Source organism: Anastrepha obliqua, chromosome 4, assembly GCF_027943255.1.
Source record: "Anastrepha obliqua isolate idAnaObli1 chromosome 4, idAnaObli1_1.0, whole genome shotgun sequence".
Classification (NCBI taxonomy): domain Eukaryota; kingdom Metazoa; phylum Arthropoda; class Insecta; order Diptera; family Tephritidae; genus Anastrepha; species Anastrepha obliqua.
Genome location: NC_072895.1, coordinates 28950633 through 28967357, shown reverse-complemented (window position 1 = coordinate 28967357; position 16725 = coordinate 28950633). Strand labels below are relative to the sequence as shown.

Here is a 16725-nt window from a genome sequence, read left to right as displayed (position 1 = left end):
TCTGGAATGAATCGGCAGGCTAAATGACAAATTCTAACAAAACGCGGCTAAAAAATGTTTATAACATCCGAGAGTTAACATAACTGAGCGTAGGCAAAAGAATTAAATATGGTGAATTATATTTTATAATATTTAATGAGCAATTTCTGAGGTGAATTTCACAGACAGGTTTTGTTGCTCTCCAAAATGAGGAACGGGCCAGGACTGAAACTTCTCCATACATCAATGTTCTCTGGCTACGCTGTAGAGCGCGGAAAGATAAAAATAAAGATTTCCATCACTCAAATTTCATTTCTTTTTTATTTAGGAAAAAAGTTATTAGGTGCGCAACTAAGTACTCGCAGCTTTTTTCATGAAAATATAACTTTATTCTAAAAAAATGGTTACAAACGAACCATTGAAAGTATTGCCCATCGCTGGCTACTACTTTTTCCCATCTTTCTAGTAGATCTCGTATACCGTCGCGGTAAAACTCTTCATCTTTTGAGGCTATCCACGGATTAAGCCATCTTTCGATGTCTTCATATGAATGGAACTGCTGGTCAGCTAGACCATGTGCCATCGATCGGAACAGGTGCTGATCGGACGACGCAATATCGCGAGACAATGGCGGGTCGGGTAGGATTTCTCATTTCAGTGTTTCTAGGTAGGTTTTAACGGGTTTGGCGACGTGAAGCCGAGTGTTGTCATGCTGTAGAAACACTTTTTCAGGCCTCTCCGCGTATTGCGGCCGCTTCTCGTGTAGTGCTCGGCTAAATCGCATCAATTGAAGTCGATATCGATCCCCAGTGATGGTTTCGCTACGTTTTAACAGTTCATAATGAATAACACCAACTTGGTCCCACCAAATACATAGCATAGCCTTCGTAGCGTGAATATTCGGACGAGGCGACGACGTAGAAGCATGACCGGGCAGTCCTCATGACTTTCTTTTCTTTGGATTGCTGTAATGAATCCATTTTTCATCAGCCGTCGCGATGCGATGAAGAAAACCCTTCCTTTTTTGCCGCTGGAGCAGTTGTTCACAGGCGAAAAAACGACGTTCAACATCCATTGGTTTTAACTCATAAGGAACCCAAGCCCCCTGTTTCTGAATCATTCCTAAAGCATGCAATCGCTTGGAAATGGACTGACGGTAACTTCTAATACTGAAGCTAGCTCTTCTTGCGTTTGACACGGATCCGCATTGAGCAGTGGCTCCACTTCACCGTCTTCGAAGGTTTTTGGCCTTCCTTCACGCGGACGGGCGTCAACATTAAAATCACCGTCTTTGAAGCGACGGAACCAATCTCGGCACGTTGTTTCACTTAAAGCAGCATCTCCGTAAACTCTTTGTAGCTCTCGATGCGCTTCAGCCGCCGTTTTTTTTCGCAAATGACGATTATTCGCCACGAAATCAGACATTTTCACAAAACCAAAAGTTTATGATACCAAAACGAAATCACTAATGTTGTTTACCATGTGTCTCAGCTTGGTTTATGACGTTGAGGTTATGTTAGAATCGACTAGCACACACTGCTGGCGGCATCTATTGACAAACAGCGGGCACTTAGTTGCGCTCCTAATATAAAAAAAAAAAAAAAAAAAATGAGTGATTAATTTTGCGCCACCTTGTGTTTAGACACCAGCTCGAATGTATACATTTTTAGAGAACCAATTTTTGTTACAAAAAAAATTTGCGTAAAAACAGTCATAATATTTATAACTTTCATTATGGAAACCCTACCGATCGATGAATTGTGAATTTGTTATAAGTTTTTGTAAAATATTATAAGCAAAAAATTATCGAAGTCATTAAGGTAAATAAGTTTTTATGTGCCTTTGCTTTTATGTATTGTTTATGCTAATTTATTATATTAAATAAGAATTTGCGATTTGATTGTAAACAAATTACTTAAATTTCTTATGTTTGCACAATTGAAATGAAATGTAAGAAAACGAGTATAGCAAAAAACAAAAAAAAAAAAATCAAACAAAAAAATGCATTTCCAAACTGAAAATGAAATAAAATATGAATAAAGAATATTTTACAAATTTTTTTCTTTATTTATTCTTCGCTAGCAAATAACGTACAATATACAAAATTACAATAATAATAATAATCACCAACTTCTGCATCATTATCAACATCTTAATCGATCATCTTCGGAAACATACAGGCATCCTCGATTTCATACTCTTTTAACATAACAATGCGAATTACATAATTATTACATATTTATTTACTGTAGGTGTGTGTGTGTGTGTGTTTTGCTCTCTTTTCTAACATTATTCATTTAGACAAATCATCAAATTTGCAGCAGTATTGTTTTTTTGTTGTTTTTTTTTCTTTAATTATATTACATAACGTTAAAAATATTTGTAATAATAGCGATCATTACCATAATAATAATAACTTTAACTTGTTTTTTTTTAATATAAATTATATGCATGTATTTAGTTATGCGTGTATGTATAAGTGAGTGTAAGGGGGAAGAGAAAGTAGTAGATACATACATACATACATATACACTTTTATAAGGAGGAAGGAGTGTGCTTTACTATCACTTTACTCAAACAACATAATTATATGTAACTTTTAACTCCACATCGACAACATCTACATCATCATCATCATCATTGTAATCATCATCATCATCATCGCTGCCCTTATTATAATTAACGACTTTAATTGCGGCTACAAAAAATCAATAATCAGTATTTCATAATTATCATAATAATATAGTAATAATAATTCAAAAGATTACACATACATATATAGTATTTATGTTCATGTTAAAAAACGTAATAAATAAAATAATACATATCATATAATTTTCATAGTTTTATATTTAGTTACATACATATATGCATAATTGGGTTATAATTAGCTGAACTGCAGCGGATGAGGGGCAAATACCATACATTTTGTTATTGCAACTGTTAAACTTACTACAACATACTCTCGCATGTGCATACGTCATGCGATTACAGAAACAATATTAACATAAAGAGAGTGTAAGGAGTACAGCATTTTAACGGAAGTACGAACTGAGTTTAACATTTTTTTCTTCTTCTCCCAATGCAATGTGGCTATACATATTTATATGCTCTATGTGTGTGTGTGTGTGTGGTGTTACAAAGGGGATTTTACATATGCATTTGGAAATGCCATGCATGTATGTATGTATATCCACACATACATATATATATAAGTAAACGTATACAAATATTCGATGCAAACATATTACAGTTTTATGAAACGTTGTTTGTTTTTTGTTTTCAATTTTTGTTTTGATAGCTTTCACATTCATTGAAAATTCGTGCCCAAGTAAGCGTTGTAGAGATTCACAGCTGAAGATGTTCTTGTAGTAGTAGTAGTAGTAGTTGGTATGAAGTTGAAAGCGTTCAGGCCAATATTAAGAGGAGTCAGCACTGCAGCGGGAAGTCACCGGTGTGCCGTCCTACTTTCGCAGTGGATCCAAACTTTCTAACGTAAAGTCGTCTACGGTCAGCATCTTACTCTGTAAAAATATGAAAAGTATTTTGTTAAAGAAAGTTTTTTCTACTATATTTTTCTGGTTTAAGGTAATGAACAATATGGGCCAGTTTTCTATGTTCAAATAAGAGCAAATTGCGTTCTTGACTACAACACAGTTATTTAATGATAAATTTTGAGAATTTATTTGTTTCTTGTACGATTTTAATAAGTTTATTTAAATAAAATTAAATGAACTAAAATGAAATGAAAGGAAATACATTTTTTTTTAATTTTTTCCTTTTTTTTCAAAGGAAATAAATTTTTTTTTATTTAAATTTTTTTTTTTATATTATAAAAAACTGGAACAGAAGAAAAAAGTTAAATGAAATAAAATAAATAAAAAAATAAGTTGAATTAAAATAAATTGAAATCAACTAAGTTAAAATAGAACAGAATAAAAAAAAATAAAACACTATAAAATAAAATGGAATAAAATAAAATAAAAAACAAAATAATTTGTTGGTGGCGTTGTAAATTTAGTATTATAAAAAGGAAAAAATATATCATTACGTCCCCTTAGTATTAAAATAGCCTATAAATTTTTTGATGTTTTGAGAAAATGAATTTCAAACTTTTTGTCGAAAGTAGCTCTCACTCAAATCTCGTTATGTCTGTAAATATTTATTATTTTTTGACTGACGTTTCGACCCACTTTGTGGAACTAGAATTTGACAAAATTTTGACCACATATAGAATCGACGATGGAGAATCCAAAAATGCAAAAAAAAAAAATAATAGCCTATGAGCACATAGGCTATTGTTATACTAAGGGGACGATTAAATCCATGCGACTTTTAACTAAAACTAATTTAATTTCTAAATGTTAAAAAAAATATTAGAAAAATTGTGGCTAAAAAGTTTAAAATTTCAATGAAACTTTTCTGATATTTTCATAATCTTTATATAAAAAATAAATACAATAAAAAAAAATAAAATAAAAAAGAATGAAATATTTTTTGTTTTTTTGGTGGTGTTGTACATTTAAAGATAAAAAAATGTTGGCCCATTCCTTATATGGAAGAAAATGCAAAATAATAATAAAAATATCAAAAACCGGCTGTTTTTAATTAAAACTAACCTATAAAAAATTAGAAAAATTCTGACTTAGAAGTATGAAATTTTGATGAAAATTGCATGATTTTTTTGTAATTTTTATAAAGAAAAACATTTACATAAAAAAAAATTATTAATTTTTACTAAAAAAAATTGTCAATAAATCGACACGAGTTGAACTTAAACTAACTTAGAAAACTGTATACCCGGAATTTTTCTCAAAAAAAGAAATTTAGAAAATTTTAATTTTTTGAGAAAATTTCAATTTTTTTTTATAAGAAAAAAAAATTATTTTTATTAAAACTAACTTAGAAAGCTGCATACCAAGAATTTTTCTAAAAAAAATTTTGAAAATTTCTAACCCAAATTTTTAAATTTTGATGAACATTTTATGATGTTTATTTAATTATTATAAATAAATATGTTTTTATAAAAAAATAAATTAATTTTTATTAAAAAAAAAATTAAATAAATTATAATAAATCCGTGCGATTTTTAAATAAATTCAGAAATTGTTTACATATTTTTTGTAGAAAATAATGTTTCTAAAAGAAATTAGAAAAATTCTGACTTAAAAGCTTGAAATTTTTATGATTTTGTAATTTTTATAAAGAAATACATTTTTATGAAAAAATAATGAATTTTTATTAAAACTAACTTAGGAAACTGCATACCCAGAATTTTTCTAAATTTGTTTTTTCAAAAATTTTTTTCTACAAAAAATTGTAAAAAATTTCTGACTTGAAATTTTGATGAAAATTCAATAATGTTTTTTAATTTTTATGAAGAAATACACTTTCAAAAAAAAAATTGGTTTTTACTAAAAAATAATTATCAATAAATCCACACGAAATTTAAAAAAATTTATTTTCTTAGAAAATTTGATTTGTTTTTTTAATTTTTATTAAGGAAAACATGTTTATAAAAAAAATAATTTTTATTAAAACTAACTTAGAAAACTGCATAACCAGAATTTTTCTCAAAAAGAAAATTAGAAAAATTCTGACACAAAAAAATTTTAAATTTTGATGATGTTTTTTTAATTTTTATAAAGAAATACATTTTTATAAAAAAATAATAAATTTTTATTAAAACTAACTTAGAAAACAGCATAAAGAAATACATTTTTATAAAAAAATAATAAATTTTTATTAAAACTAACTCAGAAAACTGCATACCCACAATTTTTCTAAATTTGCTTTTTTTTTAATTTTTTTCTACAAAAAATTGTAAAAAATTTCTGACTGAAAATTTTGAAATTTTGATTTTATGATGTTGTTTATTTAATTATTATAAAGAAATATATTTTTATAATATAAAAAAATTAGTAAATTTTTATTAAAAATAATGAGTGAATCCATGCGATTTTTAACTTAAACCAACTTAGGAAACTACATACCTCGAATTTTTCTCAAAAAAAAAAAACAAAAAATAAAAAAATTCTGACTGAAACTTTGATGCAAATTTGCTGATGTTTTTTTTTTAATTTTTATAAAGAAATGCACTTTTATACAAAAAAAATAATTAGTTTTTACTAAATAATAATTATCAATAAATCCACACGAATCTTAATTCTTCCATTTTTATAAAAATAAATAATTTTTATTAAAACTAACTTAGAAACTGCATACCCAGAATTTTTCTCAAAAAAACAACTTCTGACTTAAGTTTGATGCAAATTTGCTGATGTTCTTTAATTTTTATAAAGAAGCACACACCTGTAAAAAATTTATTTATTTTTATTATAAAACAAAAAATTAAAAAAAATATCAACAAATCCATACGATTTTTAACTAATATAAAATTGACTTAGAAACTGCATGTCCAGAATTTTTCTCAAAAAAAAAAAAAATTTCTGACTTAAAAGTTTGAAATTTTTAGGTTTTTTTAATTTTTATAAAGAAATATGTACATTAAAAAAAATAATAATTAATTTTTATTAAAACTAACTAAGACAACTGCATACCCAGAATTTTTCTAAATATTTTTTTTTAATTTTTTTTCTATACAAAATATGTAAAAATTTTTGGCTATAAGTTTGAAATTTTGATTAAAGTTTAATGATTTTTTTGAACTTTTATGAAGGAATACATTTTTATAAAAAAAAAATTAATTTTTATTAAAAAAAAAATGAAAAAATTATCAAGAAATCCATACGATTTTTAACTTAAACTATCTTAGAAAACTGCGTGCCCAGAATATTTCTCGAAAAAAAAAGAATTAGAAAAATTCTGACTTAAAAGTTTGAAACTTTGATTGAAACTTGATAACGTTTTTTTTTTTAATTTTTATAAAAAACTACATTTTTATAAAAAAAATTAATTTATTTTTAATAAAAAAATTTGAAAATAAAAAAATTATCATTAAACTCATGCGATTATTAAATAAAACTAACTAAAAAAACTAGAATCAAAGGTTGATTCACTGCCTATCAACATAAGTTCTGTTGGTGAACTAGATGAGGCAGCGTTTCAACTAAGGGATACAATAATTTCAGCATACCACGAAAGCAACGTAGTCAAAACACGTAATGTGACTAGAAAGGTCCCATGGTGGAATGATAAGCTTGCCAAAATGCGTAAAGAAACAAGACAACTTTTCAATCGTTGTAAACATACAAAGGTATGGGACGACTACAGGGTTGCTCTAACAAATTACAACAAAGAATTGAGAAAGTCTAAACGCGAGTCATGGAGAAGATACTGTGAAAGTATTATCGAAGCGCCAGAGGGCGCCAGGCTCCTTAAAGCTTTGTGCAAGGAACACTCAAACGGTGTTACAACTTTAAAAAGACCAGATGGGTCGTATACAAAAAATCGGAAAGATACTTTGGAATATATGCTTCAAGTACACTTCCCGGGATCTATAGATACGTCATCGACAGTGGGGGAGGATCAGTTAACACCAGACCAAGGGGTCGTGGCTAACAAAAAATCCTGGAGTCTGTCAGGACGTATCTTTACCCCAAACAAAGTACGATGGGCCGTTGGGTCCTTCCAATCATTTAAAGCACCAGGGGTAGACGGTATTTTTCCAGCCCTCCTCTTACGAGGGATAGAAATACTAATAAAACCACTTGTTGCCATTTTTAGGAATAGCTTTAGTATGGAATACATACCAAACGTTTGGCGTAAGGTCAACGTGATATTTATTCCAAAAAAGGGCAAGAGGTCCAGTGAACTTCCAAAGTCATACAGACCTATTAGTTTAACTTCGTTTCTCCTAAAAACAATGGAAAGATTGGTGGATCTTCACATTAGAGAAAATCTAGAAAAGAACACACCTTTGCATAAATCGCAATACGCATATAATAAAGGGAAATCTACAGAAGGAGCTCTTCACTTTCTCGTATCAAGGATAGAGAAAGCTCATTTTTCTAAGGAAATCGCCTTATGCGCATTTTTAGATATCGAGGGTGCATTTGATAATACAGATTATCGCTCGATTGATAGAGCATTACAAAATAAAAACATTGACAAGCCGACCATAGGGTGGGTAAAGGCAATGCTGGAAAGCAGAGAAATCAGCTCATCTCTAGGAGATGTATCAGTCTCAGTCAAAGCATTAAAAGGATGCCCCCAGGGTGGTGTTTTGTCACCTTTATTATGGTCCCTGGTTATTGACGACCTCCTAGTCAAACTAAGTGAGTTAGGCTTGGAGGTAATTGGCTATGCTGACGATATTGCAGTGATTATTCATGGCAAATTCGACAGAACAATATCCAGTATTATGAATCAAACATTAAATTTCATTCTAAACTGGTGTCGTGCAGAAGGACTTTCTATAAATCCCAGCAAGACTATTATTGTACCCTTCACAAACAGATATAAGTTGGACCTTGGTCCAATTACTGTCGAAGGAACAAATATAAACTATTCCAATGAGGTCAAATATTTAGGAGTTGTTCTGGATAAAAGATTAAATTGGAACTCTCACCTTAAATCGGCGATAGATAAAGCCACCAGAGCCATGTGGGCATGTCGCAGTCTCCTGGGGAGAACATGGGGTATTGACTCCAAAATGATTCATTGGATGTATACAATGATGATTCGACCAATCATCACCTATGCGTCCCTTGTTTGGTGGCCCAAAACCACACAAGAAACAGCCAAGAAATTACTGGCAAGTCTTCAAAGGCAGGCCTGTTTGTCTATAACAGGTGCCATGCGAAACTGTCCCACAACTGCAATTGAAGCGATAGTAGGACTATCCCCACTGCATATATTCATATGGAAATGTGCAGCCAGAAATGCACTAAAAATGCAAATCTTGTCAAATAAGGAATACAGTGACTTTGGTCATATGAGTATTCTAAGAAAAATACCGGATAAGGATATTAGCTGTTCAGTAACAGACTACATGATTCCGAAACGGGTCTTCAATAGAAATTATGAGATAATTATCTCAGACCGTGATGAATGGGAAATTGGAGGACCTTGGGTTAACCCAAAAAGTCTAATATGGTTCACTGATGGTTCAAAAACAAATACTGGAGTTGGTGCCGGGATCTTTGGACCCAACACAAAAATTTCAGAACCCATGGGCAAATGGCCCAGTGTCTTCCAGGCCGAAATCCAAGCGATTTCGATCTGTGCACTGACAAATCTAAAAAGGGGTATCAAAGGGGCCCACATAACTATATATTCGGACAGCCAAGCGGCACTGAAAGCACTAATGTCTCACTCTTTGGAGTCGAGACTAGTGGAAGAATGTGTAAACAATCTTCAAAAATTAAGTACAAAAAATACGGTTGTACTTTGCTGGGTTCCAGGTCACTCTGGAATCGAGGGTAACGAAATTGCTGATGAACTGGCAAGGGCTGGATCGACATCAGACCTTATAGGACCAGAACCATATTGTGGTATCAACTGGGCGGAAGCTAAATCCAGGGTAGACCAGTGGGAACATACTCTCAGAATAGCTTACTGGGAAAATAATCTGAAACTTCGTCAAGCCAAGAGGTTGGTTAGACCCTTTACCTACAAAAAGGAACTGAATAACTTACGAAAAGTAGATATCAGGAAAATAGTAGGCTTTCTTACGGGCCACTACTATCTAAACTATCATCTTAACAGAATTCAACTCCTCAGGGACACTGAGTGTAGACTCTGTCTTGAAGATGATGAAACAACGGAGCACTTATTGTGCGAGTGCGTTGCACTGGCTAGAACCAGAATGCAAATTTTCCACCGTGATCAACTGGATCCGGAAGAAATAAAGAAAGCTCCTATTACAGATATACTAAGGTTTATACGTATAGCAGAAAAATTGCTGGAAGAACATGGCTTTCAACCAACTCCTTTCCAAAGGCAGAGAACAACTAGGCAAACTAGAACCTGATGTAGTGGTCGGGCAACTTTCGCGGATGATCAGAAGGATCATCCATATTAAATTAGGTAGCTTGACACAAAAGATCTTTTAGGTCGCAGTGTCGGTCATTGGACCACCTACTAGGATAAATTAAAACTAAAAAAACTGCATCACATAATTTTTTTAAATAAGAAAATTTTGTTTTTAAAAAAAATTGCAAACATTTTGACTTAAAAGTTAAAAATTTTGATGAAAATTTGCTGATAAATAATATACATTTTCATAAACAAAATAGTCAATTTTTATAAAAACAGTAAAAATACAAAAATAATTAAAAAAAAAAAATAAAAAACTAAATACAATAAGAAACAAATGAATAGTCAACACTTTGTCATATGTTGGGTTGCTATTATTGTGAGCACAGGTGTATACCCATAAATTAACTCAAAATTGAAGCTGCGGCATGCGAGCAGTAGCAGCCGCATCATCATCACAATTAACGCTCACCTTGAAAATACTGGGCCCATTATTTATTTCGAATGGATCTGAGCCGAATAAATCCGTATTGCCGTTGGTCATGGCAATGTTATTATTGTTGTTGCTGCTTGTGATGCTGTTCGTGACCGATGTACTGCGCCTAGGTGCGGCCACTTTAGGTGGAGGTGCCACTATCGATTAAATCAAGATTAAATAGCATGAAAAGAGAACAGACAAAAAGACGTTAGCAAAATAAACAAAGGGGAAGAGAAAAAAATTACAAAAAGAAAAACAAAAAAAAAAAATATAACAACATACTACAATTTGGCAGCAAATGAATATGGCGGAATACAAGCATAGGAAATACTCGTACATGATAAAAAATGTGAACAGGGAATTCAAGCAAAAAGGCAATGATTTTGTAAAATGGCAAATTAAATTTAAATGCGCCGAAATTGTAGTGCATGTGCTTACACATGTGTTTGTATGTGTGTATAGGTGTGTGTGCATGTGTGTATCTATAAACAAAAGTATATTTCGGAGGCACTCACATAATGGTGGCGTCAGATTCAAATCATTTGTAAAATTATTGTTGCTTAATTGGTTGCTGTTGCTGCTGACGCTGCTCAGATTCAAGCTGATGCCATTGTGATTATTGTTAATCGATTTAATGTCGTTGTTGTTGTTAACACTATTATTGTTTACATTATTATTCTGGTTGGTGAACAATTGCTGGCCATACGTTTTGGATGGCTCGAAGCCGAACAGATCGTTGCTGATGTTCTTGCCACTGCTGGTACTGCCGCCATCGACGCACTCATCGGCACGCGGATCAAAATCACTATCCGAATCGGAGTTGAGTAGCAACTCCTCCATTTTTTGGCTATTCGATTTGTGTATAATTTGGCTTGGTATGTTGTTGCGTGGCGGCACAATTGGCACAAAGGATGACGACGAGCCCGATGACGATTTCATCGAATGCGTCGAATTGGTGTCGATCAGCAGTTTGTCTTCAAGCACTAAAATAGGAAAATCGTATGAATTTATATATATTTTTTTATCATTTATAGGTATACAATGAGGTCGAGCCTGCACTTACTGTTTGCTTTGGTGGCGTTGCCGTTGGTTAGAACGCCATTTTCAGCGGCAGGCAACTCGAGTATATCTTTGATGCCCATTTTGAAGAGCATCGAATCCAACTCGGATTTTGGCAGTTTTAACGATAACTCACGCAGTCGACTCTTATAGATGGCGAGCGCTTTTTCCAATTCGGTATTCTGTTGCTGCACTTTACCCAGATCCGTCTTTTCAACGCTGTTTATGTATTTTCTGTATAAAAAATAAATAAAAAAATTAAAAATAATAAAATCAAAGTTATAAAATAAAAAGTAAAAGAAGAAAAGTAAATTCATTAATATCAAATCAAGAACAACAAAAAGTAGTGTCATTTTTAATTTCCTCTGTTTCCAAACTTCATTGCCCAATTTTATTACTATCGGGCAAGGCGAATCTATTAAAGGTGGTGTTGGTAAATCAGCTGATTTGTCTTTTTTCTTTCGCCGCATCCATGTGGCTGTCAGCACAAAATAAAACAAGGCGAATTAATTTTTTGTTAGCTACTTTTCCAATACTTTGCCGTGACAATCAGACGGACAAAACATTGTTGTTGGTCTGGTACCACCACCTTTATTGAATGCGTCTTGTTATCGGGCCATAGCGCACTGCAACCTCGGATATACTCTGGTATACTCTGCTTGACCGTGAGTCAATAATTGGTGGCTTCAGAGGCATTAAAGCTTCTTCTCAGACGTTGTGCTCCTTATAACTAACAAATTTAGCGCCACCCCTGCTAATTATGCGAGTTTTCGTCTTGCGTGAGCTGCCCGTTCGCAGAAGCGTCTCATCATTCAGTTCGCAAAAGCGGCAGACGTTTGTTTTTACTAATCCTAATTTCTTGAAAAGATATCGAGAACTACGATGTCTTGTATAGCATCGAGTCCAGCATTAAGAGCCCTTGCTAACTTGCGCTGCTCTTCGAAATTAGTCGGTGAATGTAAGACAAAACTAAACAGTGTAGTAAAATACAACAAAGTTTGTCTTATTTGGGAGCCTGGACATTCTGGTATTACAGGGAACAAGAGTTGGCTGACAAACAAACCGGCTAATTAAGGCATTGCAATCACACCACTAGACCCTGAACCCTTTCTAGGTGTTAATTTCGCATCAATTCAACTATGGGTTAGAAGACGTTGGTCTGAGTTGATCTCCTGCAGAGTAGCCAAGTGCTTTGTGAGAGAGCCAAACAGGAAAGTAGTCTGAGTTGGACTTCTCCAGAGTAGCCCAGTGCTTTGTGAGCGAACCAAACAGGAAATTAGTCTGAGTTGGACTCCTGCAGAGTAGCCAAGTGCTTTATGAGAGAGCCAAACAGGAAATTAGTCTGAGTTGGACTCCTGCAGAGTAGCCAAGTGCTTTGTGAGCGAACCAAACAGGAAATTAGTCTGAGTTCATCTCCTGCAGAGTAGCCAAGTGCTTTATGAGAGAACCAAACAGGAAAGTAGTCTGAGTTGGACTCCTCCAGAGTAGCCAAGTGCTTTGTGAGAGAGCCAAACAGGAAATTAGTGACCTCTCTCTTAAAACTTAGTAGGAGGATCCTGAGAGTACTGGTGGGTATAGCTACAGGGCACAACACCTGTGGTCAGCATAACCATTGGCGTCCCAATATGCCTATCCTGTCTTGAGAATGAGGACACTGGAGAGCATTTTCTCTGTAGCTGTTCGACGTTTTCTAGAATCAGACTTAGGCTGTTGGGGTGCGATATACTGAGTATGTACAAGGTCCATACTCGTCCTCTTCCGGATCTCTTAAGATTCATCACTGAATCCAAAAAATTTGCGGAGCTCAAAATTTGTGAACCCAAAAAAATTGTTCCGTCTTACCATTCATGCTGTATCTAACCAGTCTCTCTATTCTTTCTACTGTAATCTATACGGGTGGAGTACAATGGTCTTCCTGACTGACAGCTTGGACTTGTTCAACCTTCCACAAATCTAATCTATCTAATCTAATCTAATCTAATCTAATCTAATCCAATATAATCGAATCGAATCGAATCTTATCTAATCTAATCTAATCTAATCTAATCTAATCTAATCTAATCTAATCTAATCTAATCCAGGGAACGTTAGTAAGTCCTCTGTATCCACGTTTAGGATCCTACTTGATGCTCTGTAGATAAACTGTTTTTTCTGCCTGTGTTCTGGACTCTCCATTCAGTGTCGTATGAACTCTGTGTGCTCCGAGTTCTTTATAACTCGCTAAACCCACAAAAGGGTTTAAGGAATTTCGATTAGACGGTCTATTTTTGCTAGACAGTCCACTTATTCGATGTCGTCATAACATTAATGTCCTGGTAACCATCCCAGCAAGACTGTGTTCTGTGTTTCCAGGGCAACAGATACCAGAAAATTACTGAGCATTAGCAATTTGATATCAAAACTTAGACTGTCATACTACAGACCATGCCTTTGCGGCAGGCATGAAGAAAGTATAGAAATTATCTTGGACAATCTCTAAAGAATCCTCTAAGAACAAGCATCACGCACAAAACGGGCTGCGGTTGGACTAATTTGTGTGCTAGAGACTAGTCGTTTGCGCCACGAAAACTAAAATGATATTTGTTTCATTAAATCCAAAAAACTCACTTGTAGGCTAAATCGAATGCTTGTCCAATGGTCAATGTAATGTCCGACGCCAACTTATTCGATATGAAGACGAAGCACTCATGTGTCTCCTCTGTGTTACTGCCACCGGTGCTGTTGCTGCCATTCGAGCTACTCACTCCATTGCTGGTGCCGTTAATGCCGCCATCCAGTGGCTTAACTGATTTCGCAATAAAACTGAAGAATTTCTTCACACCCTTCTCATCGGCACAATAGGAAATGTTGTGCAGCGGGAATTGATGAAGAATTTTTTGTGTGCGTGGCTCCTGTACGGCCACACCATCCACACTGATGGTAATCTCTACTTTTTTACATTTTTCCTGAGTACCTGTTTCGGCCTTCTTCATCTCCTGCGCGAATTGCAACTTCCGTATGGCATCTTTGACAACTTCAATGCCTTTTGCCTGCTCCACGGGCAAATTACCAAAGAACTGAAAAAAAATCAATTTGATTAATATGCATTTCGAGTGATCATGAAGAGATTATTTGAAGATAGACATGCATACATACAGCTCCTTACAACTATTTAAGGACAACATGAAAATACCTATATTTACAATAAAGCGAATATTTTGATATTTTTCAAAGCGTAAAATTAATAATGTTTTCTTCTAAGAGAATGAGGAGGAAGAAGAGTCTGTCGAACATCTTCTCTGTTACTGACCCGCGTGTCATGCCACTAGGTTTGGATACTTTGGCTCATCGTTATTGGATGATACTGATGACCTTAGGGACATAAGTAACAGCCAGATCAAGGAGTTTGCACTTAAAACAAAATAGCGATGAATAGCAGATAAACTGATATGGATCAGCAACGGCTTAAGGGGGGACCCTCATTTAGACGGTCGAAAAATGCATCATTTTTGGGAATTTTTTTCTCAGGTAAAATAACTTCAAACGTTTTGTAATTCATAAAGTACTTTAATAAATGTCTTGACTGTCTACAAAGAAGAAGAAAAAAAACATTTTAAGTATGGAAATATACACCTCGTCCATGGCACCTCATTCTATCTGTGTACATTCTAGCGCTCTGAATTTTTTTCTGAAATAAAAAAACCAAATTTTTTTTAAAACTTTAGGATAATACCTTCGATGTGACATTTTGATTTAAAAAAAAATGTCGAAATTGATATTTTTTACCCAGTTTTATGTTAAAAGTGATTTTTCATGCATAAAAATTGACTTTAAAATTACAAAAAAATAGGAAAATCTTTTTTTTTAAAAAAACACTTAATGTCACATTGAAAACAATTTAATTATCTTTAAAATGAGCTATTGTAAAGCCTGATTGGTTCAATACAGCGTTCTCAATTGTGTACACAAAATCGAAAAATGATGTTTCGAGAAAAACGCGTTTAAAGTTTTGGATACAGGCGATCAGGCCACCCGTCGCGTCCTGTTAAAAATTTTGTCACTCCTTCAAAAATACAGATATCGACTTGAAATTTTGAAAGTATATTCTTAAATAGTTGTAGAATAGATTAAAATTATTTCCAAAAAATCGATTTTTTTGACCCGATAAATGAGGGTCCCCCCTTAAGTGAATTGGTTTAGAGACCGACTGCTACTTCGGCCTACTTACCTATGTACCTATGTTTCATAAAACCTCTTTACAATACTATGACGTCACACCCTTATTCTTAATACAAAATATCACATTATGGGTTCTTAATCCCAAACTTCGGTAGCAACAAAAAGTTTTCACAATACCAACCTCGATAAACTTATTAAACTGCCTAGCATACTTTTTCGACTCAATCGTAGGCAACGATAGAACTACGATTGAAATTTAAAGATTTCCTCTTCTTTTTCTTCTTCTTGATTGGCGCGTTAAGCGCTTAAGCGATTTTGATAGAGTTTAACAAAGCGTGCCATTTGTTTCTTTCTCGTGCTAACCGGCGCCAGTTGGACACGCCAAGTGAAGCCAAGCCCTTCTTCAACTAACCTTTCAAACGCAGAGGTGTCTATCTGCTCCCTCTGCTACTACCAGCTGGTATCACATCGAATACTTTCAATGCCAGAGCGTTTTTGTATTCATTCGGACGACATGTCCCAGCCAACGAAGACGCTGGATTTTTATTTGCTGCGCTATGTCTATGTCGTCGTAAAGATCATAAACACTCCGGACAAAAGACTGAAAAAATTATAAATGCTTCTAGATATGTATTTAAGAATAGATACTATCGATGGGTCGATCAACCAAAAGTCTACTTCCCAAAGTTCTACACAAAAGTAGTCGACCCGAGCTGCTCTTGAGTATCATAAAAGCCTACAGCAGCTTAACGTTAGGATGATTATCCAATGTCTCTTAAAGGTAAATTTTATCCACTCTAGATGCAGATGGATGAGGAAGTTTGCCATTGCCTGCTGAGAGGCGACTGCTATTAGAAAAAACTTTGTCTATCATTTTGATGTTTCATGCACGAAGATTCGCATCTACGCACTCCCGAATGGTAGTCATGCACCAACCCATTCGACTACGGCGGTCGCTTAGGTTCCCTGAGGATCATGCGATTTGGCAACATAACATTCTGCATTATGTTCTCATAAATATTGGTGTCCATCATGCCATCAATGGGGTGTGAGGGGTCTGCGCCATAATCTGTTGAACCCAAGCAGACATTTTGTCCTTTTAAGATTCACTT

The 16725-nt window shown here is 33.9% G+C and overlaps 1 protein-coding gene across 5 annotated transcripts in view; it reads right to left on the bottom strand.

Moving 5' to 3' along the window:
• Window positions 1–2023: 2023 nt before the first annotated feature.
• LOC129243635 (PTB domain-containing adapter protein ced-6) overlaps window positions 2024–16725 on the bottom strand; it is a 60220-nt gene continuing 45518 nt past the window's right edge. For all 5 annotated transcript variants that reach the window (XM_054880815.1, XM_054880816.1, XM_054880814.1 and 2 more), the window contains exons 3-7: window positions 14063–14511; window positions 11460–11689; window positions 10912–11379; window positions 10391–10551; window positions 2024–3503 (exon numbers count right to left, since the gene is read on the bottom strand). In XM_054880815.1, the coding sequence (XP_054736790.1) occupies window positions 3444–3503; window positions 10391–10551; window positions 10912–11379; window positions 11460–11689; window positions 14063–14511 (1368 nt within the window). In that variant the 3' untranslated portion in view covers window positions 2024–3443. The remainder of the gene's footprint in view (window positions 3504–10390; window positions 10552–10911; window positions 11380–11459; window positions 11690–14062; window positions 14512–16725) is intronic.